Source organism: Salminus brasiliensis, chromosome 4, assembly GCF_030463535.1.
Source record: "Salminus brasiliensis chromosome 4, fSalBra1.hap2, whole genome shotgun sequence".
Lineage (NCBI taxonomy): Eukaryota > Metazoa > Chordata > Actinopteri > Characiformes > Bryconidae > Salminus > Salminus brasiliensis.
The window spans coordinates 6,470,582-6,497,068 of record NC_132881.1 but is presented as its reverse complement, the minus strand read 5'-3'; the positions used below and the strand labels follow the sequence as shown (position 1 = coordinate 6,497,068).

Here is a 26,487-nt window from a genome sequence, read left to right as displayed (position 1 = left end):
TATTTGTTGGCTATGCATATATCACTAAAATATACTTGAAAATGAAAAATAAACATTTAATGTCTACACTTTAAATTCTGAAACATTCTAACTTGTCAAAGTTAAAATTACTAATGTACTATATGAATAAAAACTAAACGTGTTTTATGTATATGCTACAGGTATGTAAGTACTAAAATGTGTTTAAATAGGAAGAGTAAACCCATTTGATATAGATGTACTGTACTGGTGTACTAGTGCTAGAATTTTTGCTTATAGATATCAATAATATTTTCTTCCATGTGTAAGCTATAGAAGAAAAAAATATATACTGAAGTACTTAAGAAATGCACAAGCTCGAGGTATTTCGCTACTAAATTTACATAAATATGAAACCTCAAAGCATGCCATCTGGTATACTGTTTACATATTATGCATTTAATTAAAGAACCGTTTAAAAGAAAATGTGCCATTTTAAAATATTGTATTCAAATATCAAACAATATACTCGCGGATGGTTTTTGACGTGTATACAGACCGAATAGAAAAGGACTGTGTTGACTACAGAATTGGAAAAATTAAAAAAGATGTTTATAGAAATAAAAAAAATAAATACAAATTTAGTTTCCACAGAACACATTACAGGAAAGCAGATGTTTTTACTCTTTATTTGATTTTATAGTACATTGCTGATAACAAGGTCAGACACTTTGCCCGCTGATTTATTAGTGGGTTTGTGTCACAGGGATATAGAGGTATTTTTCTCATCTGTCCTTGTGGCATGAATGGCTTCAGGATTAGATTCTTCTTCAAGTAGGTCAGGGCCCCAGCAGCCAGACAGATATATACACACACAGGCTACACACACAAAGGCACAGATTGATTGATTTTTATATAATAATCCTCACATCGGTTTGAGGCTCGCTCAGAGATGCTACACTAAATCCTCCTTTCGCAAATAACAGGACCATAAAGCCCTGCTCAGGATTCCCTTTCCTACTCACCTCCAACAACCCATCCCACCCATACATCCCAAGCCCCCACCCACTTAGACACACATGCAGCTATCGGTCAGAAATAGTTAAAAAAAAAAATACATCTAATAATAATAATATGAGTTTTGACTACTATCAAAAACTGACTCCCAGCAACATTTTACATGTATACTATGGCGTGTAATTCTGTTGTGTTCATTTGCACATCTGTGTCAGCAATTTGTGCTACCTAAAGTAGCTGAATGTGTTTGGGGATACAAGTGGTATCCCCAAACATTTGGACAGGTGTTTTTGTTAATGACCCAGCCTTAACTCAAGCCTAAACTTTATTCATATGAAAAAGCACTTGATTTATATTTTATTCATTATACTAACCAGTATGAAAACATGGATAATGAATGGGTAGATGGTTGAATGGACACAGACTAATGGCAGGCAGGCTTGTGACTGGTAAGAGTACTGCTTATGCAAGTATCACTGAAGATGAGGACCTTCTAGTTTATGACAAAAATGAAGAGCCATGGTGAAATATCAGTAATCTAAACTGCTACTTTTTGTGCCATGCCCAGGTGCCCAGGGCAGTAGCAGAGAGCGTCACAACTATCATTGAAAGCAACATGGACCTGTATCTCCCAAGAAAGCACAGTGCTTTTGTGAAAGCTGCACAGCAGACGAACAAATAAACTCTGCACAGCGTGCACCCTGCTTAGCATCACTGGGACAAGTAGAAAAAGATTCATCAAGAACACCACGGAGGCTGCTGAGAGAGCCTGCAGATAGCTCCAGGGTTCTTCACTGATGATGTGTCCCAGCGCACCCTTGACTGTATTCTAGCACCAGTCATTTATTGGTTATTGGAATGATGCTCATGGATTGTACTTTGAACATGTACATATTCTGTGCCCACAAGAGCAGAATTAACCTAATTAGAACGAAAAATGGATTTAGGCTCCCTGGAACGTTAAATAATCATGCTTGTAAATGAGATGTGAGAGTGCGAATAAGCTTTTTAAAGTTTAAAGACGCTTCACATAATGTAAAGGTTCTACACCAGTTAGTTTTTCTCCACCACTAATGTATTCAAGTCAGGAACCATTAAAGAGTGAAGAGTTCAATATCATTTTTTCCACCCCACAGAACATCATAGTCATTATGTAAAGTCCAGAAAAAATTTAGCTGGCTATTTTCACATTTGAAAGGCATGTTGCAGTTTCTTTATCTGATAAAGATGCAGCTAGCAGGCCTTAATGAAACTGCTAACACTCAGATGGTTTAGCTATATGGCTACTGATCTTGCTAGATAAAAGTCCAATTGAAATGAGGTGATCAATGGCTTGCTCAAATAGTTTCCCTTTGGCTTGTGCTGTGAGCTTTGTTACCTGGAGTGTTTGGATGTTTGTGGATAAGAGCTTGCTAATGGCAGCCGGTGGGTTTATTTATCATGACTGTTTTCACCCAGTACTATAATTCATAGCTGCTTAATTGAAAGTACCTCATGTATCACACGTATGTTATTACCCATTTTAAATTTAGAAGTTAAGCCTGATCTTCAGATAACTTTGCATCTTTTGAAGTCAGTGTTTGCATCTTAGTATGCCACTAGTACTGTCATGTTTAGGCACATAATCAGATAACAGTTTCATCTAATGTTCATGTTGAGCACAACCCTTATAGCATAAATCATTAATGTGGCCTATTCAAGACCTTTAGCAGAAATTTGGCAGAAATGTACCGCATGTAGGGCTTCGAGTGGCTCAGTGGTCTAATGTAATGTTTTTACAAAACATTTTGTAATGTTTTGTAAAAAATAATAATAATAATAATAATAATTTAAGCCAATAACCTTTTTTGTTAACCATTTTATGAAGTACATTGCTTGCTTGTGGCAAAGGTTAATTTGTCTTGGTTAGTGAGATAATCATTTTGTTTACTTGGGAAAGTCTCACTGTGTCTCTGTCATTAGCTGTTATTAGCTGGGTCAAATTACAGTTATGGTTGTGTTTATGCATTGTCAGAATTTGTGGTTGCTTATTAATCTATCAAGATAACCATTTCAGCCGTTACAAATTTCAAAACTTAAAAAAGAAAAGTCAAGACAAGACAAGTCTCCATTAAGGGAATCTCATTTTCTGTTGACAGTGAAGACCACTAATATTGTCCTGCTTTTGTTACATACACTGTTGAGAAAAGATCCTTGAGAAACTTTTGGAGGTTCATCAAACTTTGAAGAACCTTCAAGGAAAGGTTTTTAGAAGAAAAAGGTTGAAGGTTGAACTTGCCTGAGGGTGTGCAGCCCCATAGACAATACAGTGGGAAGTATCACTTTACTTGGATGGTCCATTGTAGATGCTCACGTAACATTTAACCAACATTTAATATAATATATTGAATATACTCAACTCCATGTTAAATGTAAATGACTGTCAACGGAATGTAGCTCTAACCTTAATCAACCCTAAATCCTAACCCTAATCTTAAATCTTCCCTGAAAAGGTTGATAAGGTTAAGTGTAAGGCTATATTCAGTAGCTGCATATTTACATTTAACTTTTAGAGTTTAGTTGTATTTAATAGATACTCTGTTGAAAGTTAGTTGAATGTCAGTTGGACGTCTGTGATATCTACGTTGGACCATCCAAGTAAAATGTTACCCCGTGGGATACGCTGTGTTTGACACCATTACCATTGCTAATGACTTCTAACAAAGTAGCCCCTTTGTTGGTTTGCACCAGACACGATAGCCTTCAGTGGCCCTCTGGCATCGATGAGCCTCAGGCGTTCAACACCTTGTCACTGCTTACTGGTTCGTCCCTCCGCCACTGCTTCCCAAAAGCCTTGCCGTTTTGGAGATGCTCTGACCCAGTCGTCTTGCCATAACAGTTCGGCCATTGTCAAATTCGCTCAGGTCTCCACAATTGACCTTTTTTCCCTCCACATCCAACACAATAGGAATTGTCAGTGACGTATTTAGTCACTGAATATAATAATCCCAGACCTTAACATGTGGTGGTGTTACGAGATAATCAACATTGTTAGATTCATCTGTGAGTGATAAGTATTGGCTGATCGGTGTGTGTATGTTCATATGTACAGCGTATTACTGGTCCTGACAATGTAGGCTGGCCCTGTCTTTCAGTGCATGAAAACGAATATGTGCACACCCACACACATATAGAGCTTGCTGGTTCGCTGGTCACTGACACATACTCCATCCTCTAGTTCATTTAAGTGTAAAATGAGATGGACGAGGACCAATGAAGAAGCAGAAGGTAGGCACTCTCTTTATTAGATGGATGCCTAACGGTGGAGCCTTCTATATGTTACCTTTAACACCCGCCATTCCCCTTATCCCCAGTCTCGTCATTAGCTTTGTGGGACCGGTCCTGCCATCTCATCTATATGTCCTGATTTAAAACGTCCTGTGGAAAGATATGGAAGTGCCTGAACATTGGGCTCTATCTTCTATTGATCAGAAGGCTTCTCATTATACCAGCATACCGCAGCCATCCTTTACTTTCAATACACTCTGCACTGATTACTAATATGCCATCAAATGTAATGAGAATGAATGGGTGTGCCAGCGTGTGCATGCTCGCTCGCATGTGCGTGTGTATGCACAACATTTCCCCTTGGGAAAAGGACATTTACCTTTTTAGCTGTTTAGAATTCAGCTCTAGAAATGGACTCCTGCACTTATGTAAAGTACATAAGTAAAAGAAGGGGGGAAAAAAGCATGCATACTGAACCAGAGATGGAAATGATAAATATGCATACCAGTATTTAATGTAAGCTAAGCAAGAGTGACGGCATGCATCTGACTTTGACAGACGGGACCAGTGGGGGTAAAAAAAACAAATAATAAAAGAAAACAGAAGTGGTCCATGCGCTTACTGGCAACATGGTACTATTAATTCAGTGGTGCTAATTGAGACAGGCGTCGTTAAAATCAGCGGCGATAAATTGCGTTAATGATGCTGTTGTCGTGTCTAACATTGCTGAGTACTAATTACTTTCTATCTGTTGCCGGGCACCACACGGCTGCGAAGAGCCTCGTTAATCCTGGATGTTGTCTTTGTCAGCGCCTGTGAGCGTCTATGTGTGTGATTGTTTAACACTGCCACAGAGCGACTCTGATTGAAGGATGGGCCACTGTAATGGCTGAATGATCGCTGAACAGACTCCTGAAGCAGAACAGCTTTATGAGAAGAACAAGCGTGATGAATGAGTTTGGATTATTACCATTTCAGACACTCTTCCTTGACCTTGCCTTTGCTTACCACGCTGCTAATCTTATTTATTTAGCTATTTTTTCCAGCCAGGTTTAATTATAGTTACCTTCGGCATGCCCTAACTCTTTGTGGCGTTTGAGAATGGATGGTCGAACTTTGTCAACGATACGTTGTACATGGATGCGTGTTTGGGGGGTACGCTCCTACAGTTTCCATGGTTTCAGTTTAGTAGGCTCTCCATGCCTCTGCTCTCCGTTAGGTTTGTCATTTATATTTCACACGTTTGTTTCTTCATTGTCTATTTAAAAGCTGGGTTGCAACTTTTGTTCTTCGCTCCGGTGACTTTGCCTTGAGGCTCGTTCTTCATGTCTCTTGAATCGTGCGGTGGTGTTGCTCAACCTTCTTGGCTTAAACAAAGGTACTTAAATGGTTCTTGGCTTGGATTCCACACTATTAAAGGAGAGGCATCATTACATTCTTTGAAAAAGTCAACTGTTAAAAGTGCAGAAAATAAGAGAGTATTCAGCCAGGGTTGTGAACTCTCGTGGTTTTGGTGCTAAGCTCTCGCATTGTGCAAAGCAAGTAACTCGCAAGTGGTCAGAACAAACTCTCAAATGCCTGTTGTTTTTTTTCTTTTTCTTGCATGATGACTTCCAACAAGCTTGTATCGCAGCCTGTTAAGAAGACCTTGGCTCCCGCAGCCTCACCTTTTTATGTCACTAGTGTGGTACAGTGGCACAACTTTGGGAATACCACTACAAAGGCCCATTCCACAACCACTTTTGGTGTATGTTTGAGATCACTCAAATTTGTCCAAGTTTCAGCACAGTTGTCTCAGTGGTCCTGGGGTTGGAAGCAATACCTAAACTCCAAACGTACCTCTACCGCAAACTCAATACTTTCCTCCAAAAGGGTTTTCTTTTTCCTGACCATCCAAAGCAATGTCCACTCAGCTGAGGGTGACCATTTGATCTTCTTCCAGACTTTGCCAGAGCTTGGCAAAGTGGCTACACCTCCCAGTAACTTGCATACTTGTAGTTACATACATCTGTTTGAACGGACAATCATCGGATCTGCAGTTGCTTATATCTGGCCCCACAAGCAAAACCCTTGTGTGTGCACTATTGGGAAACCTCCCTCTGGTCTCAAATCAGCCATCTGACAAAATCTGCCTCCTGCCACCTCACAGCTGGCAAACCTGAGCCACTGTACAGTATGTTTTACCCGGTCATTTATTCTCCAGAGTAGGAAAGATCAGCACTGCTAAGACAATGCAGACTTGCACATAGCGTCACTCTGGGAATGTTTCTATGAGCATATTCTTTGGATGTGGACCCTTTCAAGATGTGGACCCTGACTCTATTTCTGAATATTATTGAAGCCTGGTCAGCTTACTGTAATGAAGACGGTATGTAGTCCAATTCAAATTGCTGAACTGAATAGAATGGATTCATGTTAATCAACAACTAACACAGATGTTTGTGTTACTAAAATGTGCCATTACATGCTTTTTTTTTATTTTTAACCGTGACCTATCCAACAGATATATCTATATGTGAGATTGCAATCGTGACTGCAAAGGTTTGAAGGTGGCTGAGTGGGCATTTTTATTCAAGTGGGTTGGGAAGGTTTTTTTCCTCAACAGGTGCTGCAAATAACAGTTTGTATATTTTCATGTTTTCTTGAAAGGGTAAAAATAGAGCAGAATAGAACGGAGGCTTCACCACTCACAATTTGTCAGATGGTACAAGGCAAGTAATGTACAGTTTAGTACAGAAATCTTAGACTTCTTGGTTTTAAACCTATTTAGCTCAGCAGTAAATGTTTTGTAAAAATGAAAATGGACCATTGGGAAACATCCCTGTGGAGCACCTTTTGACTTGTAATTGAATTTCCTTTAAGATACAAAACTTTAAAAAAAGGATTTTTTTTAAAGTAAAAAATCCTTTTACCAAAATATGGTTCTCTAAATTGTTGCCTAAATAGTCTTTTTGGAACCTTTAGATTTGTGGTCAAACTCATCTTCCATGCATTCTCTGAATTTATTTCCTCCTTTCAGATAGACTATGAAGCATTTCTCTCTCTCTGTCTCTGTCTCTCTCTCTCTCTCTCTCTCTCTCTCTCTCTCTCTCTCTCTCTCTCTCTCTCTCTCTCTCTCTCGTTTTTTTTTCTCGTTCTCTTGCTTGTAGTAAAGCCTGTAAAACGCATCAATTCCGTTACCATGGGACAACCAAGCAGTGATCTGCTACCGCTCCTTCCCACTATCTTGGAAAATTGAAACGATAAATTCCTTCTTTTGTAATCTCCTCCACCCCCCCCCCCTTCATCCATTTCTCCCAGTGATCTCTTTTTTATTTGCTGCACAAATAAAGGAATCTTGTGGCAGCAGGAAGGCTAAGAGCATCCTTCGCGCTCCACCGTTTTGAGGAACAATCAGCTTTCCGAGTGGAGAATGAGCAGATATAAGTGCATTCAGGCTCAAAATCACTTTTATCTACTGTAACATGCCTCCTTTTTACAGTATTCCGATGATGGAGTCTCTAGAGCAAGACTCTGGGGGAACTCTCAGGCCAAATACTCATGGTCAATGCAGCTGTGCATTCAGACGGATCTGATCTATCGGATATACCCCAGATACAGCACAAATATGTTTATATTGACATTACCAGTAGCCCCCAGGACTAATCCTGACTCACTCTGACTACTCATCTCTTTCTTTGTTCCTCTCGTTGCCTCTCTCCTGTTCATGCACTTACGTACACAAAGTCCTTTTCCAATTACAGTGATTGAAGTCCTGTGAGCTGTAAAGCCGATAGGCCATGAGAACATGCTCTGAAGAATGGCCCTCTGTATTTTGGATTGCGGATATGGGATTATCCTGACTGCGTGAAGCGCTAAATCCAGGACTAAAAGTATATTGAATTGAAGTGCGCTCACTCAATTCAATTCAGCTGCTCTCTATCTCTCTCTCTCTCTCTCTCTCTCTCTCTCTCTCTGTCTCTCGCTCATGCACTTTCTCATTCTCTCATCTCTAAATTCGAGAAGAGTTAATGCCCATCAGTTTATTTACTCTATATCCTCTCCTACACCTCTCAGTGCACTCCCACCTACCTGCCAGTTGGGCACTGTTGCACACTATAAGACTACAGGGCACAGTGAGGAGTGCTAGGCTAGACTTACTGAGGTTATGAGTTAGCTAAGCAAGCTCTGTTAGCTAAATGTAACATCAGTACACAATTGTTGGTGCCTAATTGCTTTGTCTGGCTTAAGCATCAGGTTTAGAGCCGTGGACAGCCCTTAGCTTGCTAGTTATGTAACAGAGACAGTATTTTGCTAATGCTCAGATGAATTACATAAAATTCAGTTGTATAGTTTTGAAATGCAGCACTGACTGTAATAGGGGGAGTAGCATCTCTGTTGTTGCAACAGGCCAGAAAGCTGCACTATGAAACTTTGGGGGAGCTGTACGAGACCTCTCGCCAGACGTGTCGTATTTGTGTTAAATTCTCTAACATCATCCTGTCGCCTCAGTCCGCATGCTTCTATTAATACTTCTTTGAATGTTTTGAAGTATGTATTGGTGGTCCTGGTTTATAAAATGATGATTTCTGTGTCCGGGTGGCGGTGGAGTTGCCATTATTTCAAGGCTAATTCTTCTTATTAAGTCCATGTTCATATTAACTCAATCCCTTGTGCCTGAAAGTCTACTTACCAACAGAAAAAGCACAATATTACAACCTCAGCAATCATTCAGAAGTAGTCTTCAGTTTTGGTTTAACCCTTCTCCATTTCCTCTATTTCCAAAACTATCAGTTGCAATGATGGGAGATGATTCACTAAACTCCAGGGAGCATCAAGTAAAATCATTCAAGTGTGCTCAGTTATTGTTATTAGTATTGTAACAGGCTTTTTCCTTTTTTATCACTGCAATTAATTAATTCATTTTATTGTACGTATGTTACTTTATTTAGCTTATAACACTTGACGTATACAATACCTAGTATACATTGTCATCTAGTGTCTGTACGTGTGTTCCACTTCTCATTTTACCCCATTGAAACAAAAAATTCTGTTTGTTTTTTCACCAAGAAAATAAATAAATAATTGTTATCCAGAAATAATTGCTGAAAGTATCCACATTTGGAAATGAATGGAATGTGAACTCTTGCTGGTTTAATATGGTCACCGCCAAGTGCTTTTTGTTTTCCAAGCTTTTAAAGCTTCTTCAAATTAGCGATGATGGATTTTAAACCCACTTTTGGTCCTTTCATGACTGAATCAAAATATGTTTATTTGTATCACTTTCCAAACCATAAATATGGTTTATTTGGCAATCATCATTACTGGATATTTCATATTCAAATGCTAGATTCTGTTAAAACATCTGCCAAGGCAGTTATAGCTCACTAAATGAGTTTTGCTGCTCTTTAGAAATACAACACTTAGACTGAGAGGTGCATGTGTGGATCGGTTTTAATTGGTCTACACTACGACCTGTGGTGAAATTAGTGTCTGGCATCAGTTTTTCTTATTTATTTATTTAATTTTATTATTTTTTTGGCTCACATCTCACTAGGCTCTGTAAGCAATCATCAGTTAGAAGACGCTTCTGCAGGTAGCGACTACTTTTGTTTTCATGATGTATCTTTGCATGTTGCGTATCTGCACTCGGGTGTGGTTTGGGTGTTTGATATTGTGCTGAGGCCCATGCGAGTTTAGCTGCAAGCCACGCTCCGAAGATTAATGTCCCCCTGGACTTGTCCTTTTTGTCAGTTCCTGGCACAAACCCATCCTCTTTTCTCCATTTTTACTCTCCCTCCCTCTCTCTGTCCCTTTGTCCCTTGCTCATTGAGGTGAGATCCCTCATAACAGTCTCCACTCGTCACCCACTCTCTCTGTTGGCTAAGATTTTTAGGTCACTCTGCTTTGTGGAGTGTTTATGAAATTCACTGTTCCAACTAAAGGTGAGGGGGAGCTTTTTTTTCCTCCTTGCTGCAGGTCAGAGGCAGCGTGACACTTTTGTTCGGTCTCATCTGAGTGAGAGTGTTTGCTCTCATTAGTACTTTCTAAAGGTTTGAAAAACTATATTCTTGCTGGTTTCTTTAACTTCCTGTCTTATATTCCATGCTACTAGGAATGCTGTGGGTTGTGATGGTGTACTGTAACCTCTTGACACAGGTTCTCCAGTCTTGTGGATGTCAGCATCTATGCTTTAAGATGGGTTAACTGGGATAACTCATTACACAAAGCACATTTTAGAAACAGTCATACTTTAATTTCTTTCAAATTTGTTATTGACTTATCGTACAATATATAGACTTGGGCAATAATTTTTGCTGGCCTCTAGATCACTCAATGTATTTACAAATGTAATACTGCACCAGTATTATAGTCATGCTGTTCTGTTCTCTCGTCCACTCTCTGTTGACAGCTATTGTGTAGTAAGACAGTGCAGTGCGCACAAAAACCAGTGCACCAATAACAGTGCAGTAAAGATGCTACTTAAATCTAATAGGTATTTTTATCAAGCGTAATTACAGCCAAAAAGACTGGGAGAGTTGGTACTACTTGACTTTATTTCAAAGCTCCATTCCACAACCCCAGTGTGAGAAAATGTTGGCTTTAAGCTGAAGTCCATCAGCATTAACCTGCCAGTCTGTTGACTTTGTTAAAAAAGTCCCCACAGCCTTCCCCACAGTTGTCTGTTATTGATGCTTTTGCTGGACAGTGTAAATTAACATGACCACATGCTTACAGATGGCATGACTCGCTATATAGCCAAAGAGAATTTACAATTATGCTGCAAACTGTTGACAGACAGAACACAGTGTCAAATTTGCCCCAACATATTGTAAATTCTCAGAAATTAAAAGCGTATTGCTCTTTAAAAGGGTGTAATTATGCTGTTATTATCAGTTATTATATCAGTGGCATAAAATGGCCTTAACATAATAGTATTGCAGTTATTTCTGGGACAATGTATCATCCAAAACAAATAGGTTATGATGATATGCCCAGGTATCCTTATAGGCGGTTTCTGAACAAACAAGACCTTGCTTTCTGACCACTCATGAAAAATGTTATCATCTCATTTCAAACAAAGCACACTATCACCCTTTATGGAACTTGAGAAACTAACTGGCTAACTTCATTAATAGCAGTGTATCCAGGGTTAACAACACTGGAAGTTAGGTAATGGCTATCTTGGAACGACCAGTTTATGTAGCCTATGTTGTCTTTGTTCAGTTTCAATTTCACAGTGGAAAGAAGCAGAATGACCATTCAGAGGATAGGAAATGAAACTCAAAAGTTGACCTGCTAGTTGCTGAGGATTGCCACTTTTCTGGTTGAAAGCTGCCGCAGCAACTTCTACTCAAACATGCCCTATCCCTAGCTAACCCTCATTATCAGTATGCAGATTTGTCTCCAGCAAAATCCCTACCTAACACAAAACCCTTAACAGATCATTTTAGATGGAAATTACACTAACTGAAATTTGTCCACTTGCCGAAAATCATGGTTCATGACCAAACACTTTTTTTTTTGTCTTCGCTGGATAATTTTCTGATCTGAAAGTCTTATTTGCAATTGAAATTCTTGATTATTGTGATTAAAGGGACTGGGCATAATTCATAGTCTCTATGTACTGTGTGAACGCTATCCTTGCCTAAAGTCTGAACCTTCTGAAGATAAATTCTGTCAGTCTCGGCATAGATCATCTTCAGGTTAGCCAATGCCATGCCATTACCACCCACCATATCTTTTAAAATGACCTTGCCTCCTTGGTCAAAGGTTTGTAACATCACCTGGATAAATTTCCTTTTCAACCGAACATTTTACATAAGACCACATACAAAAGCAGATTCTGTGTTTGGCGGGTACCCATTTCATTTGTTCCTGACTTCATTATTTCCTGCTAGGGCGTGACTAAGGGTTATAGAGATTTTGTGTTTGTTCTTACTGCCTGCTCAAACAAAAGCTATATGTGGTACCTTGCTCACATTCACGACAAAATAGTCAGCTAGTCAAATAGGACATAGTGGAACGGGAGTGAGCTCTTTCTAAACAGAACACATGTACTCCAGCAGTTGATTATCCCCAACATACAGTGCAATCAAAACTGTGCAAAATCTCTCGTCAAAATTTCTGTTACTGTGAATAATTAAGACAGTAGGACATTAAGTGATCTCCAAATGGTATAATGTTAAAGATGAAACATTATTTTCAACATTTCAAGCAAGTTTGGTGTGTTTCTTATGTTTTGTAAAATTATTGAGGCAGGGAGTGTGGGATGGAATGAAGCACCATGCAAAAATTTGGGCACTCCAGGAGCTCTCGGATAACTTTTACCAAGTGTTGGGCTTGTGTTGGAAGCCAGTGGCTTAGGGAACATTTAACAGGTAGAGAAAAGAATGAAAAAAAGCTAAAGATAAAGAGATGATGGCTTCAGCAGCAGTGTTATGATCCTAAACACATCTCAAAATCCACAGCAGACTGTCAAGAGACGAAAGCGGAGTCCCCTGACCTAAACTTGTTTAAATATCTGGATAGACCTCAAAATAGCAGTGCATCAAACCGGCCCAATAATCTCCCAGAACTAGAAGCCTTTTGTGAGGAAGAATAGATGAAACTACCCTAACGAGAACTAAAAGACCCTTAACTGCTACAAAGAGAGTTTATAATCTGGGTTTACTTGCCAAAGGGGGTGTTACTAAGTACTGACTATGCAAGGTGCCCACATTTTTGCTTTAGGCTCTTTTCCTTTTTTATTTTGAAACTGTAAAATATGGAAATAAAGAAATTGTGCTTAAAATATATACACAATAAAATATTTGTGGTTAAAATCTTTAACTTTATTCTTTCTGGAATTCGGGTCAGGTTGTTCTTACTTTCACTATCCATGGTAATAGAAACTGTGACCAGAGTGGGCAAACTTTTACATGCTGCTTTGGCAACGTGTATTGGTCATATTATTTGGTTCTTTGCTTGAATCTGCAGTTCTAGGGAAAAGAAAAAAAAAACATGTAATGTTGTGTGGATTTACAAGTTTATTTAAACCTAATATTTTTCATTCATACACATTTTTTGTACATTGTACCATTGTTTTAAAGAATCACTGTCAAAGAATCCACTGAAAGACTATTTAGGGAACCAAATATGGTTCTTTTTGACCTTGCTCTGAATTGGAGGGGGAGGTCTACTTGAATCATGTTGACTCATTTCTTAAGGTTTGATCTCCGAGCTAACTATAATTCATTGTTTCAGGTATTTGGGTGAAAGTAAATTCTCTCATATTCAGTACTGTATTGTGGAATTCTCTACCAACCTTTCTGGTCCAAGTTAGGATATGGGATTAACCTAGCAATGTGAAACACTAAATCCTGGGAGTAAAAATATATTGAATTGGAGTGTGCTAGCAGAGTGATCACTCTGTTCAATCCAACGCCTTTTCTCTCTCATTCTCTCTCACCCTCATCACTAAATTGCAGAAGAGTTCACGCTTAGTGGGTTACTTAGTCTCCAAATTCTCCCACCTCCTCTCACCTCACTCTCATCGGCCTACGCTTTAAATATTGTTACCTGCTATAACCTCATAATGGAGATTAGAGCATTCGTTATCAGGCACTTTCCATTTTCAGACGTGCAAAAATTTCCCATGCCTTGTGATACTAATAACTTGTCATTTTGTTTACAATGATAATATTTACATATTTCAGTTATATGATCATATATTTATTTGTGTTCATATTACAAATTATTTGGCTTTTGGAAGATGATTCAAATGTTTGAACAATTATTCCAAACTTTTGAATGGTAGTGTAATAAAACTGAGCTTTTCTCATTTCATTCCAAAACTTTGTGCCCCCTCTCTTTGCCAGGCCCCCCTGCCCTGAGGCTATCAGTGAATGAGACGTACGTTGTGGACCCGGGGAAGGATGTGACGCTGACCTGTGAAGTGACGGCGGGCTTCCCTATGCCCACAGTGACCTGGTCCCGCTACCCTGACTCCTTGCCACGCCGCTCGGTGGTTCGCGGTGGGTCACTCACACTTCGGTCAGTCACACCTGCTGAGTCGGGATTCTACAACTGCACTGCCGTCAACAACGTGGGCAACCCGGCCAGGAGGAATGTCAACCTTATAGTTAGAAGTAAGTCCGCATAAGCATGTTCGAGTTACAAAATTGTCTCTGTCATCCTTCAAAAGTCAGTGTCATTTCACAAATGATCATCAATGCTTACACACTGGAGTTGTGTGTCATCACCGCCACAGGTCACAGAAGCCACTTGGCACAGCCTAGCCTAGCCTGAGTCATACAATAATTTTGCTGTCCTAGTCTTGCTGTGGTTAGCAAGCTGAAGAGAGTGTAGCCAGGTTGGCTTTTACCTCACCTAGCTTTACTGCGGCATGCTGCAGTCTTCTAGATTTCCCCAGTCAGCTTTTATCCTTTCTCCAGTCAGGGTCTCCAGGTTTGTCGCTTCCATGTACCAAACTCTTATTATTCAGCTACCAAAATAAATACAATTTATTCTAGGTCACTTTTAAAGACCTCATAATAACTAACCCTTGAACTGTAATTATGTTAAATGTGTATCACAATGTTTCAGATAGCAGTTTAAAGCACAATGCTCATGCATTCAAATCAGAAAGAAGAAAGCAAATTCTTCTCGTAATTCTTTTATATTTATTGATAAATCAATAGTTGAATTGAATATGAATTTTGCTGCATGTGAGCTAAAATCACATTTAATTATAATTAAGTAAGACTAGCAACCTCAACCCCAAGCTTTGTTAGTTAAGATTCTTTGGCAGTAGAGGTACTAGTGTGCCTTTTAAGTAACTAGTAGTCATCATGTGCAGGTGTCTGCTTGCGTCATGGATGTAATTAGGAGGCTCAAGGAGCAAAATGTTCAGATTACAACATGTATCAGGTGATGATTCTCAGAAATCTCATCATTTCTGTCAGATAGAAATCGGTTGTAGACACTATTACAGGATGAGACAAGACTTTAGAGGTCTGTTGAGGGTGTGTATTCGTGTGTCAGTCCACCACAGTTGATGCAAAGTGACATGACCCCCGGTCATTGCACCAGCTGGTATGAATGGGTATGTGCAGGTCTATGGAGTATTTGCGACTCAATTTCTTTTAATTGTACATATACATAAATGTTTCTGATCATCCATCTAATTGTAATAGAAGATTAACACAAGTAAACCCACAGTGCAACTTTAAAATTATCATTCTATTTATTAATTTAGCCACATTAGAGGGCTTGGGGGAGTTTCTGAGCATAAACTGAGTTAAATGTGGCAGATACACAAAAATAGAAGAAAATTAAAAATACTTAGAACACTGTATGTACAGTGTGTGTATTTGCACATAATACAATATATTTGGCAGCCTAGCGCTCAAGTATGAATGCACTTAATGAAATTTCAACCCAGATGAAGCTCACATTGTTGTCCGCCTCTCTATGTGAAAGGGACAGTCTGTGTGTATATATGTGTGTGTGTTGACTGTGCATGAGGGCGAGGCAGTAGTTGAACTTTGATTAGCTCTGCTGCCTGCGTGTAATCATGTCAAACACTTGAGGCTTTGGCAAAGATGCTCTAAAAACTAGCATTACGCCCAACCGTCATTACAGCCCCGCGGCTATTCTTAGCCCTTTTAATCATCTTTATTTACTCCAATTAATCGCAGTGGAAAATGGGTAATTAGCATCCGTGCACTCTCTCCGAGTGTGTGGGACGGTACGTGGACTTGGGATCCATCTCTGCCGCCGGTAATGAGCTCACTGCACGTCAAGAACACACACACACAGCCTCAGACTCAGACTCACCAGCACAACTCAGAATACAGGGAGCTGTCCGTTTGAACACATGGCTCTGAGCATATGGCTCCAAAATCCAAAAAAGTCCCTACCTGCGGGTCCATTTGTCATGTTGTCAGAACAGTAAATACGGTGCTAAGCTTTTAGAGATTTGAGTAGATTTCAGGTACAGGTGCATTTAAAAGTTTAGAGTCAGTGTATTGAATATTATTGAGCCAGTTTGGTTGTCTGCAAATGTTCCCTGTTATAAAATTCTTGGTATGAAATATGCTGCGCAACTCAACAGGTTTTAAATTGTTAGGTGGGGAAGTGTTGAACCATTAGGAATTATTGCTGTGTCTGGAATAATGAAGAGCACTATGGGTGGTTATAAACTGCTTTACAGTTTTAGAGCATCGAGAATGAAATTACAATTAAATGGGGTGATCAAAACTTGAGACAAGTAGTAAACTGGACTGCTGTGTTTGTCCTTCTTGTTCAAAGTAGTAGTATTTTCAGATGGTTGACCATAGACTGGCACAACGAACTACTACACCAATAATCACCCTCTCACACCCACATCACTGCCACACGCCCATGTTCACCCACGTCCCTCTATACAACTAACCTGAGTTTCGGAATTCTGGTCAACTGGGTTTCACGTCATCTATTGGTATACCCTGTTGTTTGTGTAATTGTTGCTGTGCTTTTCGTAAGCATGCTGATCGTTTTTTTCTTTGTCAAACACGATAAAGTCAGACCAGTTTTTGTCTTTTCGTCTTGCTCTTTTGCAGTATCCCTTCTTGCTTGCCTGTTTTTTCACCTCTCTTTTGTGTTGTCCATGAATACTACCGGTCAAAAGATTTAGAACACCCCATATACTGCTGGGGATTTTGATGAAAAAATGAACTAAAAACTTAGGGTCTTTTTAGAGAACAAGCATTGGTTGGTGTGGCGCAACAGATAAAATCACTATCTGCCAGTGAGCTACCACACCGCGACTATGACACACCACTGGGTGGTCTGGGTGACTAAACTGCGCTACTCTTTGGGTAAGACTTTTAACACTACAATGGCCCACCTCTGTAATAAGAGTAACCTTGCAAGTAGCTCTGGATAAGAGCGTCAGTTTGTCCTCAGATTTGTGTATATATATATATATATATATATATATATATATATGGAACTACATGCTGCAGATGCAGTATATTTTAAATTGTTGCATTTTTAGCTTTCCTGTGTTGTGTGTTTGTTCAGCTTGGGCCCACAAATTATTCTAAAGTATTCTAATACTTGTAATTCTTGAAGAAAAGCCTTTAGCTCTTATTCAGCTCCCTCCACTCTGAAACTGAAACTGCTCCACCAAATGAACAATAAAGATTATCGTCACCTTAATGTGAGTAGAATGTAAACACAGTGATTTCTGTAATGTTTTTCCAACTATGGAAACTGCCACTGTGTTGGAACTGAGAAGACTCAAACTTGTCAATACAGAGTGTAAATCAAATGTTAATATATTAAAAATAATTCTCACATTTTCTATGTAATACAGTGGAGGAAAACAGCAGCGATCACTTCTAAGAGTTAATATTCGCTGTACTCCTGGTCTGCTGAAAACTGCATGTACAACAACAGTTGCAGTAATGCAGTGCCTCTCATCTACTATTACCCAATCTTTTCTTCTCTCTCCTTGTTACAACTTTTCCTCTGGCTCTTCTCCTCCCCCTTCTTTTCTTCTGTTTCGTCATCCTCTCTCTCTCCCTCTCTGTAATCCCTGCTCATTTTCCTCTCTCCTTTGCTTTCTCCCTCCATAGCAATGAAGAACCTGACGTTCCAGATTACACCAGACTCCAACAAAGATGGCGAGAGCATACAGATGGGTCGCGACCTCAAGCTGTCCTGCCATGTGGACGCGCAGCCACAGGATAAGGTCAACTACACCTGGTATAAAAACGGGGCACCCATCTACCCATCAGACAGTCTGATCGTGTTGCGCAGTGACCCAGACATGCCCCCTGGCACCAGCAGCCTGGAGATTGTGGACATGAAGTTCCGAGACCAGGCCACCTACAGCTGCGTGGCCAACTTCCCTGGCAGCACGGTTCCTGAGCTCCGCGTGGACGTCAACATCACGCAAAGCAGTGGTGAGGATGATCATTTTGTCATTTTTAGAATAAATGTATTCAACTGGGTGATTGTCCTGTGTTGTGTTGTATTATTCATGTCTGCTATTCTAATGATGGTGTTTGTATATTCTAAGTTAACCTACAGTAGTAAGTATCTTCCAGAAATTAAGTACCATTTATTCCTGATAGTATCATAGAAGCAAAAAAGAAGTCTTAGAAGTTTCTGCTTCCCCATAATAATGTTGAGATATGCAGTCCAGGCTGCCCAGTCCATTACGAATACTTCTCGTCGAATACGTCTGATTTGATCAAACATTCTTCTTTTTCTCTTCTCAGTAAGATCTTCTTGATCAGCTCCACCTCTTTTCCTGGGGTATTCAGACCCACAGTGTTGAATCATCTTTTTACAGTTGAATGATGAACAGGAACACCTGTGGATTATTTCAGATCTGAAGCGAGAGTAGAGCTTGATCTCTTAAAAATTAAAGGATGGAGGGTTTGATGGTCTACCAGCTCTTGCACAATGTTTTGGTAGCTTTGGTAATGTGTGCTTTTTCCTATCCTCATGCAAGTGGACTATCTACTAATTACTATCTAATATTGCCCTAGAAATGTAATCTTGGGCCCCAAATGATCCGGCAGACTAAGGTGCTGCCACTATGATCGAATCCAGGCTCATGCTGTTTGCCATCTGCAGCCAAAGTCTAAGAGGGCACAATTATCTCGAAGGGGTTGGTTTTATGGCACCCCTTTTGTGATGTTGGCCACACAGGTGTCTGTTATCTGTTGTATCAGATCTGGGGAGCGGTGCTTTCCTCAGAGGACGCTGGCTGGCTTGAAATGTTGCACTGAAAAGAGGCGCTGCCTCGCTCTACATGTGTCAGAGAAGACCTGTGCTAGTCCTCAACCTACTAATGTTGGGGGAATTGGTAGTGATAGGGGGATTGGGTAATTGGCTTTCCAAATTGAGTAGAAAACTGGGTTGAGAAATAAATTAATAAATAACAAACTTAAATAAATAATAATCTTGTGAAAAATAATAACTGGTACTTTGTGGCTGTTTTGAGCATAAATTCAACATATAGAGGGTGGCCTATGCTCTAGTTTTGCATAGTACTATGAAGATCAGATGAGAGACAATAATTTCTTAGCTTGTCTCTTGATATTTCCTGCGGATCTCGTTCTTGCACTCAGTTAAAAGGCTTATTTTTAAACTTAGCAGATAACAGAATTTGTCATGTTTTACTGCAGACTGCACATGCCTTGTTTGAATGCATAGCTAACAGATGCAAGTATAAAATAATGGGAGAATGGTAGCTTATTACATTCAAGGATGATTTCTTGTTTTTCGTACCTATGAAATCATAAGAAAAGCTACTACCAGTGAACTCGCCTCCAGCCCCAATCTTTTATTTCTTTTTATATAAATTAGCTTGTGCCAACACCATGTTTCCAAATCTTCTGTTCCTCTCCTTTCATATCTCTTTCCAGTGCTTTATTTCCTCCTTCTTCGCTGGATTTTTCTTTAATAGAAGCCGCTCCGTTGTAACGTCTGCGTTGTGATCACGGACATTTGGTTCAGACACATTAGCCTGCTGGTTTCGAGTTGTGCTTTGATGGTCAAAAAGAATGTGCTGCAATACATTCTTGCATAGGAATGTCCAGCGCTCTAATAATGATAGTGTACTTGGCTCGAGGCAAAAGATGTCCTCCACAAAAGAACTATGAAAAATGAATAGATGCCATCTCCCATTTCTATCATTAAACATCTCCCCCTTCTGATAGCCAGAAGATGGCCAGAGACCAATGAATAAAACAACACATGCGTTCCGAGCTCTAAAGGTTTCCTTTGGTGTGATGGATTTCTGTATCACATTTTGGAAAGCCAAGATTATATAGTGTTTTAGTAAGTCTCTGCTCATATTGAACCACCTTTCTGAGGTTAAGTGGCTCACTTGCTGCGCAAGTTGACAAATGAATGGGAATGACGTCAGTTTTGATCTTCAGAAAGAGAACCCCAGTGCCATATTAGGCTTAAAATCTCGAGAGCTTATATTGTATTATTCTAATATTCTAACATGTAGCTATAAATGAAGTGAACTACAAAGCTATCGGGACTTATTACTAATGGATGCTCTGACATTTAAAAAATCCTTAAACTTTTACTTAGAAGGATGTTGTGGTACAGTTATAAAGCTAAAGGTGTCAAAGGGTTCTTTGGAACAGTGCCACTGAACAAAAATACAACACTTTCTTCAAAGCAGTGGCTCTCAAACCGATGCTGAGGCAATCACAGATGGTCCAGATTCTTCCTCCTTCTCAGTGTAATTTGAGTTGGACTGGTGCAAAAATCTGGACCGCCTACAGGTTCTTAGGCACCGATTTTAGAACCACTGTCTTAAAGATTTTTTTAATGAATGCTCTCATTAAAGAGCTAGTTTTGGAAAAGAAATGTACAAGTGTGAAGAAAACTTTTGAAAGGTTGTGAAGGTAAGGTTCCATGCAAATTACTGGTTTTACCAGACCCAAGAACCTACTTGGAACCTTTTCATTTTTAATATTTTGAAGGCCGTGGTCTTTTATTTCTGACCAGCAGTTTTGGACCCACACTGTGGTATACCAACTTGTGGAAAGAGGCAGAACAGATTTATTCTTCATACTTATCAAACAGTCCTTTTCGTCTCCAGCGAACCAAGGGGAGTTGGCGTTCCTCTTTGCTTCAGCCAACAGGCTATTGCCAACTATCTCAAACTGCATGCCAAAAGTCTCCCGGTGATATCAAACATGTTGCAAATGATCAGAGCCTCTTGGAAGCATTTAGGAATGGACTGAGGTCTTGTGAATTGCAAAATCATTTGTGATGGTGAAAACTTGTCTGAGACATCAGAGTCTCAGCTGAAATCTTGTGGTGTACATCCGGCATTAGATGTTCCTTCAGAACTCTTGTCCTGGGATTGGTCTTTCTTCTGGAGGATTTTTTGGATAGTGGGATTTCCCCCCTTGTAGCCTTTGTAATCTCCACTCTACTCTCTTTTCTTAGGAAGAGTATTTCACTGCCTTTCAAAAGTTTTGATCATCTGAGGGTGTTGCACTGGTTTTCTGGCTCCACTCCACCACCATGATCAATCTCCTACACTTCCTCCCATTCTCTCATTAATCTTCTCTTCGTGTTCAGTTTTTTTTTTCCAGTGTTTTTTCTTTTTTTTTTTACTCCTTTTTTCCCCCCACAGACTTGTGTTTCTTTTCTAGATCGTGGCAGACATCAGTGGAGTCAAGGTTTATCATTTAGCCCTGAGGCTAATACGAATGCTCTGTGGCCATTCATTCGCATGCTTCCCCCACGGATTCAGTTAAACATTTAGGAGTTCAATAAAGGCACAAATGCTGACTGCAGGACGAGACTCTCTCCATGTATTTATTCAGTCTCTTTCTCGGTTGGGATAGACCCTGACAGGCAGTACTTAAACTCTGTTTATGTTCCTGAAACTAATAATGGTACTTGCTTGGCTTAGGAAAACAGATGGCTTCTAGAAGGCACTTTGAAAACGCGATAGATGGCACCTAGCATTTCTTATTGAAAGACTTCTACTTGCTTGCTGAACTGCTGTCCATATTTGAGGGTCTAACCTTTCTTTTTGTGTTGTATTTTAGACACAGTTTACACTTAGCATGTGATGGCCTTGATATGATTGTGGTGATTGGATTACAACTAACAGTGCGAAACAGGGACCTGTATTTGCATAAGAACTACAACCCAAGGCTATATTGATTAAAGCCTACCTTTGAATGCACATTAACAGACCACAGTAGGAAATGTATGGAAAGCTGAGTGGGTGGACCCCATGTAACTGAGCTGAAGTCAAGGTCAGGGCAGCCAAATCTGAACACCATTGAGTCAACAGACATTGTGTACACTTGTCTTTTAAATGTATAGATAAACAATGTCCAGATACAGGAGGCATTTTAATGCCAAGAGGTACTTTGTCTTTCCCCTTCTTAGAGATTAAACATTTGATATATCAGGAACTTAGCCTTGCAGTAGCACAGTAGGCTAGTCAGCGGAGCTCAACTCATACTGACCTCATGCCTGCTTGCAGCATTAAAATGATACCTGCCTTAAGCGATAAATGCAATATGTATGTGCTGAGTGTGCACAGAGTGGACTGTAGACATTGACCGCTTTGGTCATTGGTCATTGGTTGGTCTAGATTATGATGGATCCAGAATCTATAATTCCCAGATGATCCACTATTAGCACATTTCTCTGTTGCTTGCATAAGGCAGGGAAACTTAATTAAACATTTGGAATTGCCTGCATGTCTTTTATTGAGCATGAAATGTAAGCATTCACAGTGCAGGCTAGAAAAAGTAAGTAAAGCTCTATGTTGTTAACTTCTCCGCAAACTAATTGACAATAAAAGTGTTTCAGTTAAGAAGACATGAAGTATAGGTTTAGGTTTACATCATAATAAAGTGTCTTCTACTAATGAGCACATGCGGTATTGCTTGAAAGTTTAGAATCCGGAATTTATCCACTTGTTTCAATGAGCTGTGAATAATTAATATAGAGTTGCACCATGTTTTTGTTAACACTGTTAGAAACTGTGTCTTAGAAATTAATGAAGCATGTAAAGTCCACATAAATACTTGATAGTCAAAGTCATGATTTGCACAGAGATAGTAGACTTTCTGAATAAAGGACTTTTCCATCTTCTATATCCTTTAATGTCTTACTTTTCCTCAATTCTCATGATTTTCATTCATTCTGAGTCGATACCTTATCGTTCAGATTCCAGTGCTGATCTTTCTCACACTCTATACTATAATGTGTCCTATACTTATCCATTTCTGATAATGTCTAGTCAGATTCAGTCGCCACTATCAGTCATTCTCCATGTTAATTTCTTCTCTTTTCCAGTCATTCCTCCCGTCCTGAGTGTGCCGGCGGGTGGGAGCATGGTCAACGTGACCGAGGGCGGCACCGCAGAGCTTGTTTGCCTGGTGGATGGTAAGCCCCGCCCACCCGTGCTGTGGTCCCGTGCCAACAAGGACCTGCCCATGCCATCGGGCGACTGGGTGGTGGAGACGCGGGACGGCCGGCTGAGACTGACCAACGTGTCGAGAGACATGACGGGGCCGTACCGCTGCCAAACGGCACCGTACAACGGCCTCAACATCAAACGCCGGCTGGCGCAGGTGCAGCTTAACGTGGAATGTGAGTACCCGCAGTCCTCCGCACCTCATTACGCTGACAATTGTATGAGCCTGGGGCTGTATATGAAGCATCTTGAAGTCTGAAGTGCTGATCTGTAATAAGTTTTGGACTTTCATCTTCCAATGAATACGAGCGTATTGTCTTGAAGGAGCTGGTCCTTGATCAGCACTCAGAAGTGTGATGAAAATGGAAACTTGTTACTTTTGCTGCAGAAACTGATATCTTGTGAAAGTGAAAGCGCCTTAAACAGAGGCGATATATGTAATATTTCTCATTATGGGGTTATTGTAAGTGCCAGTGTCCCTCAAAACTTTTATACTGAGCATCAGCTGACACAGATCAAATCTTTGTATCACAGTTTAGGTCAGATATTATGCTCTACTAAATATTTGTACAGTAAAATCACTTTGTTTTAGTGTATGTTCTGGAACCATATTTTTTGTTGTTGACTATTTCATAGTGTGTTTAATATATTCATTATTATTTACTGACTTCATTACCCCTGATGATTTGGCTCCCAGATCCTTTAATCATTTATTATCACAAGGACTCAGGAATAGATTATTCATGCTCTGATTGGCTAATTTATGTCACTGCCACGATTCATAGGAGCCTCGTAGCATAGCTTTATTTTTAGCACTATAACAAAAGCATTGCATCCTCTCTGTGCTTTGTGCAATTAGCTATTGCCCAGCAAAAAGATATCTGGATATCTGCAGTGAGCCTTCTCTATGGTTCCCCTGGCTGGCTAGGGTTAGCTTGTAGCCTTGCACGAATACCTGCAGCAGCCCTTTTCCAAGCGGAGCTTCCCCCGATCGGCTGTGGTAAGCTTCTAGACTTTTACGGGGGCCTTTCATGTCCTCTGAAAGTGCTGCTGTGTTTAATCATGTCTCAGCTTTCAGAAAGCCTCTAGTGGGCTGGATAATAACTCTCGTTATTCAGCCGTGACTAGATAAACGCAGTTTTCTATTCTAGGATACTGTTATTCCAGACGTACCAGAAGCCACAACCACTGGTATTGCAGAACCATTCTAACCAGTTAACATTTAGCTAGTTTAAACACAGCTGTAACACTGGAGCTGCAGATAGCAAGAGTGCTAATTTTCTTCTTTAAATTGTTCCACGCTGCAGACATTTACAATGTGAAACCCACCTCACTGCTGGAGGTTGCGACCTCTAACACAGCGTAAAAAGAGCGGAGGAATAAAAGTGGATCAGGCCTAATGTAGCTCCTACCCAATTCATTACAATTTGCCTGGATCTGCCACATTTGTAAGAACTATAAAATTGTTCAACCTACTTTTGTTTTTGTTTTATTTTAAGTTGCACTTTACTGACCTGTCAAATAATTTGGCTGTTTTGAGAAAATGGTAAAATGATAAGCCAAGGCCTAAGTGGAAATGTCTGGAGGGTAGTTAAATATTCCTGAATGTCTGTTATTCCTAAACCAGTCCTCAGAGACCCGGAGGCTGTCCAGGTTTAGTGAGCAAAAATGTGGACCACCTGGCGTTCCCTGAGGACCAGTTTGAGAACCACTGACCTATATGATGCTCTCACTTGAAAAGAAATTGTTTTTATAGTATGAAACATGTGTGGATACCATTTCTGAATTAGTTAGGCTTTTTAATTGCGCAATTTTATCAGCTATGTTTCACAATAACACCCAGACAACTGTTTAGCTGAAATGGAGTGATGTTAACCCGCAATTGCTGCCTATCCTTTTGATGCTACAGCGATTATCTCAGCAGGTTCAGGTAGAAAGCCATAGCGTTTTACCAGTAATGAATATGGAGAGACCGCTGCAAGTTTGTCTCAATCTGAGGTGTGATTAGATCTGTTTTTGGTGAAAGTCGCACTAATATGGGTTTAATCTGTGCCTACTACATGGACACGTGTATTACATTAGGACTCTACCAGCAGTCCACTATTACCAATAATAACCCCTCACCCCAGCCCTCCCATTAGATTTAAACAGAGCCTTTCGGAGCCGGCCCACGTATTAATGCATTCACACTTTCAATAATGCATCCATTATGACGCTCGCAGTGAGTGTGTTTTCTAAGTGCCTAAACTAAAGGGGCTGCGAATTCATTAGCACGCCGCTCCAGCGCTAGCCGTACAAAGACGGCGAGGATAACTCCACACCACTCAGCGCTCTTCAAGCCTTTTCTCATGAGGCCATTAGCAGAAAGCGATGCACCGTGCCTTCATAATGGAGTTTATGTATTTAACTGGGTCCCTCTAAAAAGGTTCCCTTATGCGGATTGTGAGCAGGGTGCACATAGAGGAAGGGATTTGTGATAAATTAGGAAGGCTCACATAACAGCTAGGCCATGATCCTCTGCGCTAAGCTACATCTACTTAGCATTTAGCCTTACTTGAAGCTTTAGATACAAGCGCATTTATTAAGTAGCTGCCACAGATGTGTTTTCTACACCTAGTTCAGTTATTATGCCTGTTTATCACACTGATAATGGCCTCCTGCTTCTTGTACTTCCCATAGCATTTGTCTATTCAGACTCAAATACGCTTTTCATGTTGGAAGTAACATTTTAGCATTTTATGTGCATAATCCATTGCAGATACTTTGTGTACTCTTGCATTACAATCAGCTAAATATCTTAAATATAATGTAAACTTCAAATGAATGATTTTGGTTATTTCTGTAGTCGATTAATCATGAATAGTTGGTCCATATTCATGAAAATATTCCAAAATATTTGCTTCTTTTGTTTGGTGCTGGGGATACAAGACTGATGTTGCTGACAAATACCGGACGTCAGCAGTTACCCATATCTTTTTTTTGTAAATACATGCTCTCACAGTTCTCTCAACCCACTCAGAATACAGCCTGGTCTTCATCAAGGTCTTGCAGACTTGAAGATGTGAGTTGTGACTAGAATTGGTTAGCAACTTTAGCTTAACAAAATAGTCCTAATAAAAGAAGCACAGTTTGGACACCACTTTGCATTCTATTCATGCTGGACTTCTATGCTGGTGTGGTACTGGTTGACCAATATATCAATGTTTTTTTTTTTGCTGGTTTGGTACTCGTATGCTTCTGGTTGATCATAATGGTGCACACAACCCAACATTAGGTAATTTTTTGTTTGTTTGTGCTCTTGTAGAGCTAGT

At 40.0% G+C, this 26,487-nt stretch overlaps 1 protein-coding gene across 4 annotated transcripts in view; it reads left to right on the top strand.

The window, feature by feature from the left end:
* Nucleotides 1-26,487, top strand: part of mdga1 (MAM domain containing glycosylphosphatidylinositol anchor 1) — a 238,769-nt gene that overhangs the window by 134,803 nt on the left and 77,479 nt on the right. For all 4 annotated transcript variants that reach the window (XM_072677420.1, XM_072677419.1, XM_072677416.1 and 1 more), the window contains exons 7-9: nt 14,082-14,351; nt 17,826-18,155; nt 23,056-23,352. In XM_072677420.1, coding sequence (XP_072533521.1) covers nt 14,082-14,351; nt 17,826-18,155; nt 23,056-23,352 — 897 coding nt within the window. The remainder of the gene's footprint in view (nt 1-14,081; nt 14,352-17,825; nt 18,156-23,055; nt 23,353-26,487) is intronic.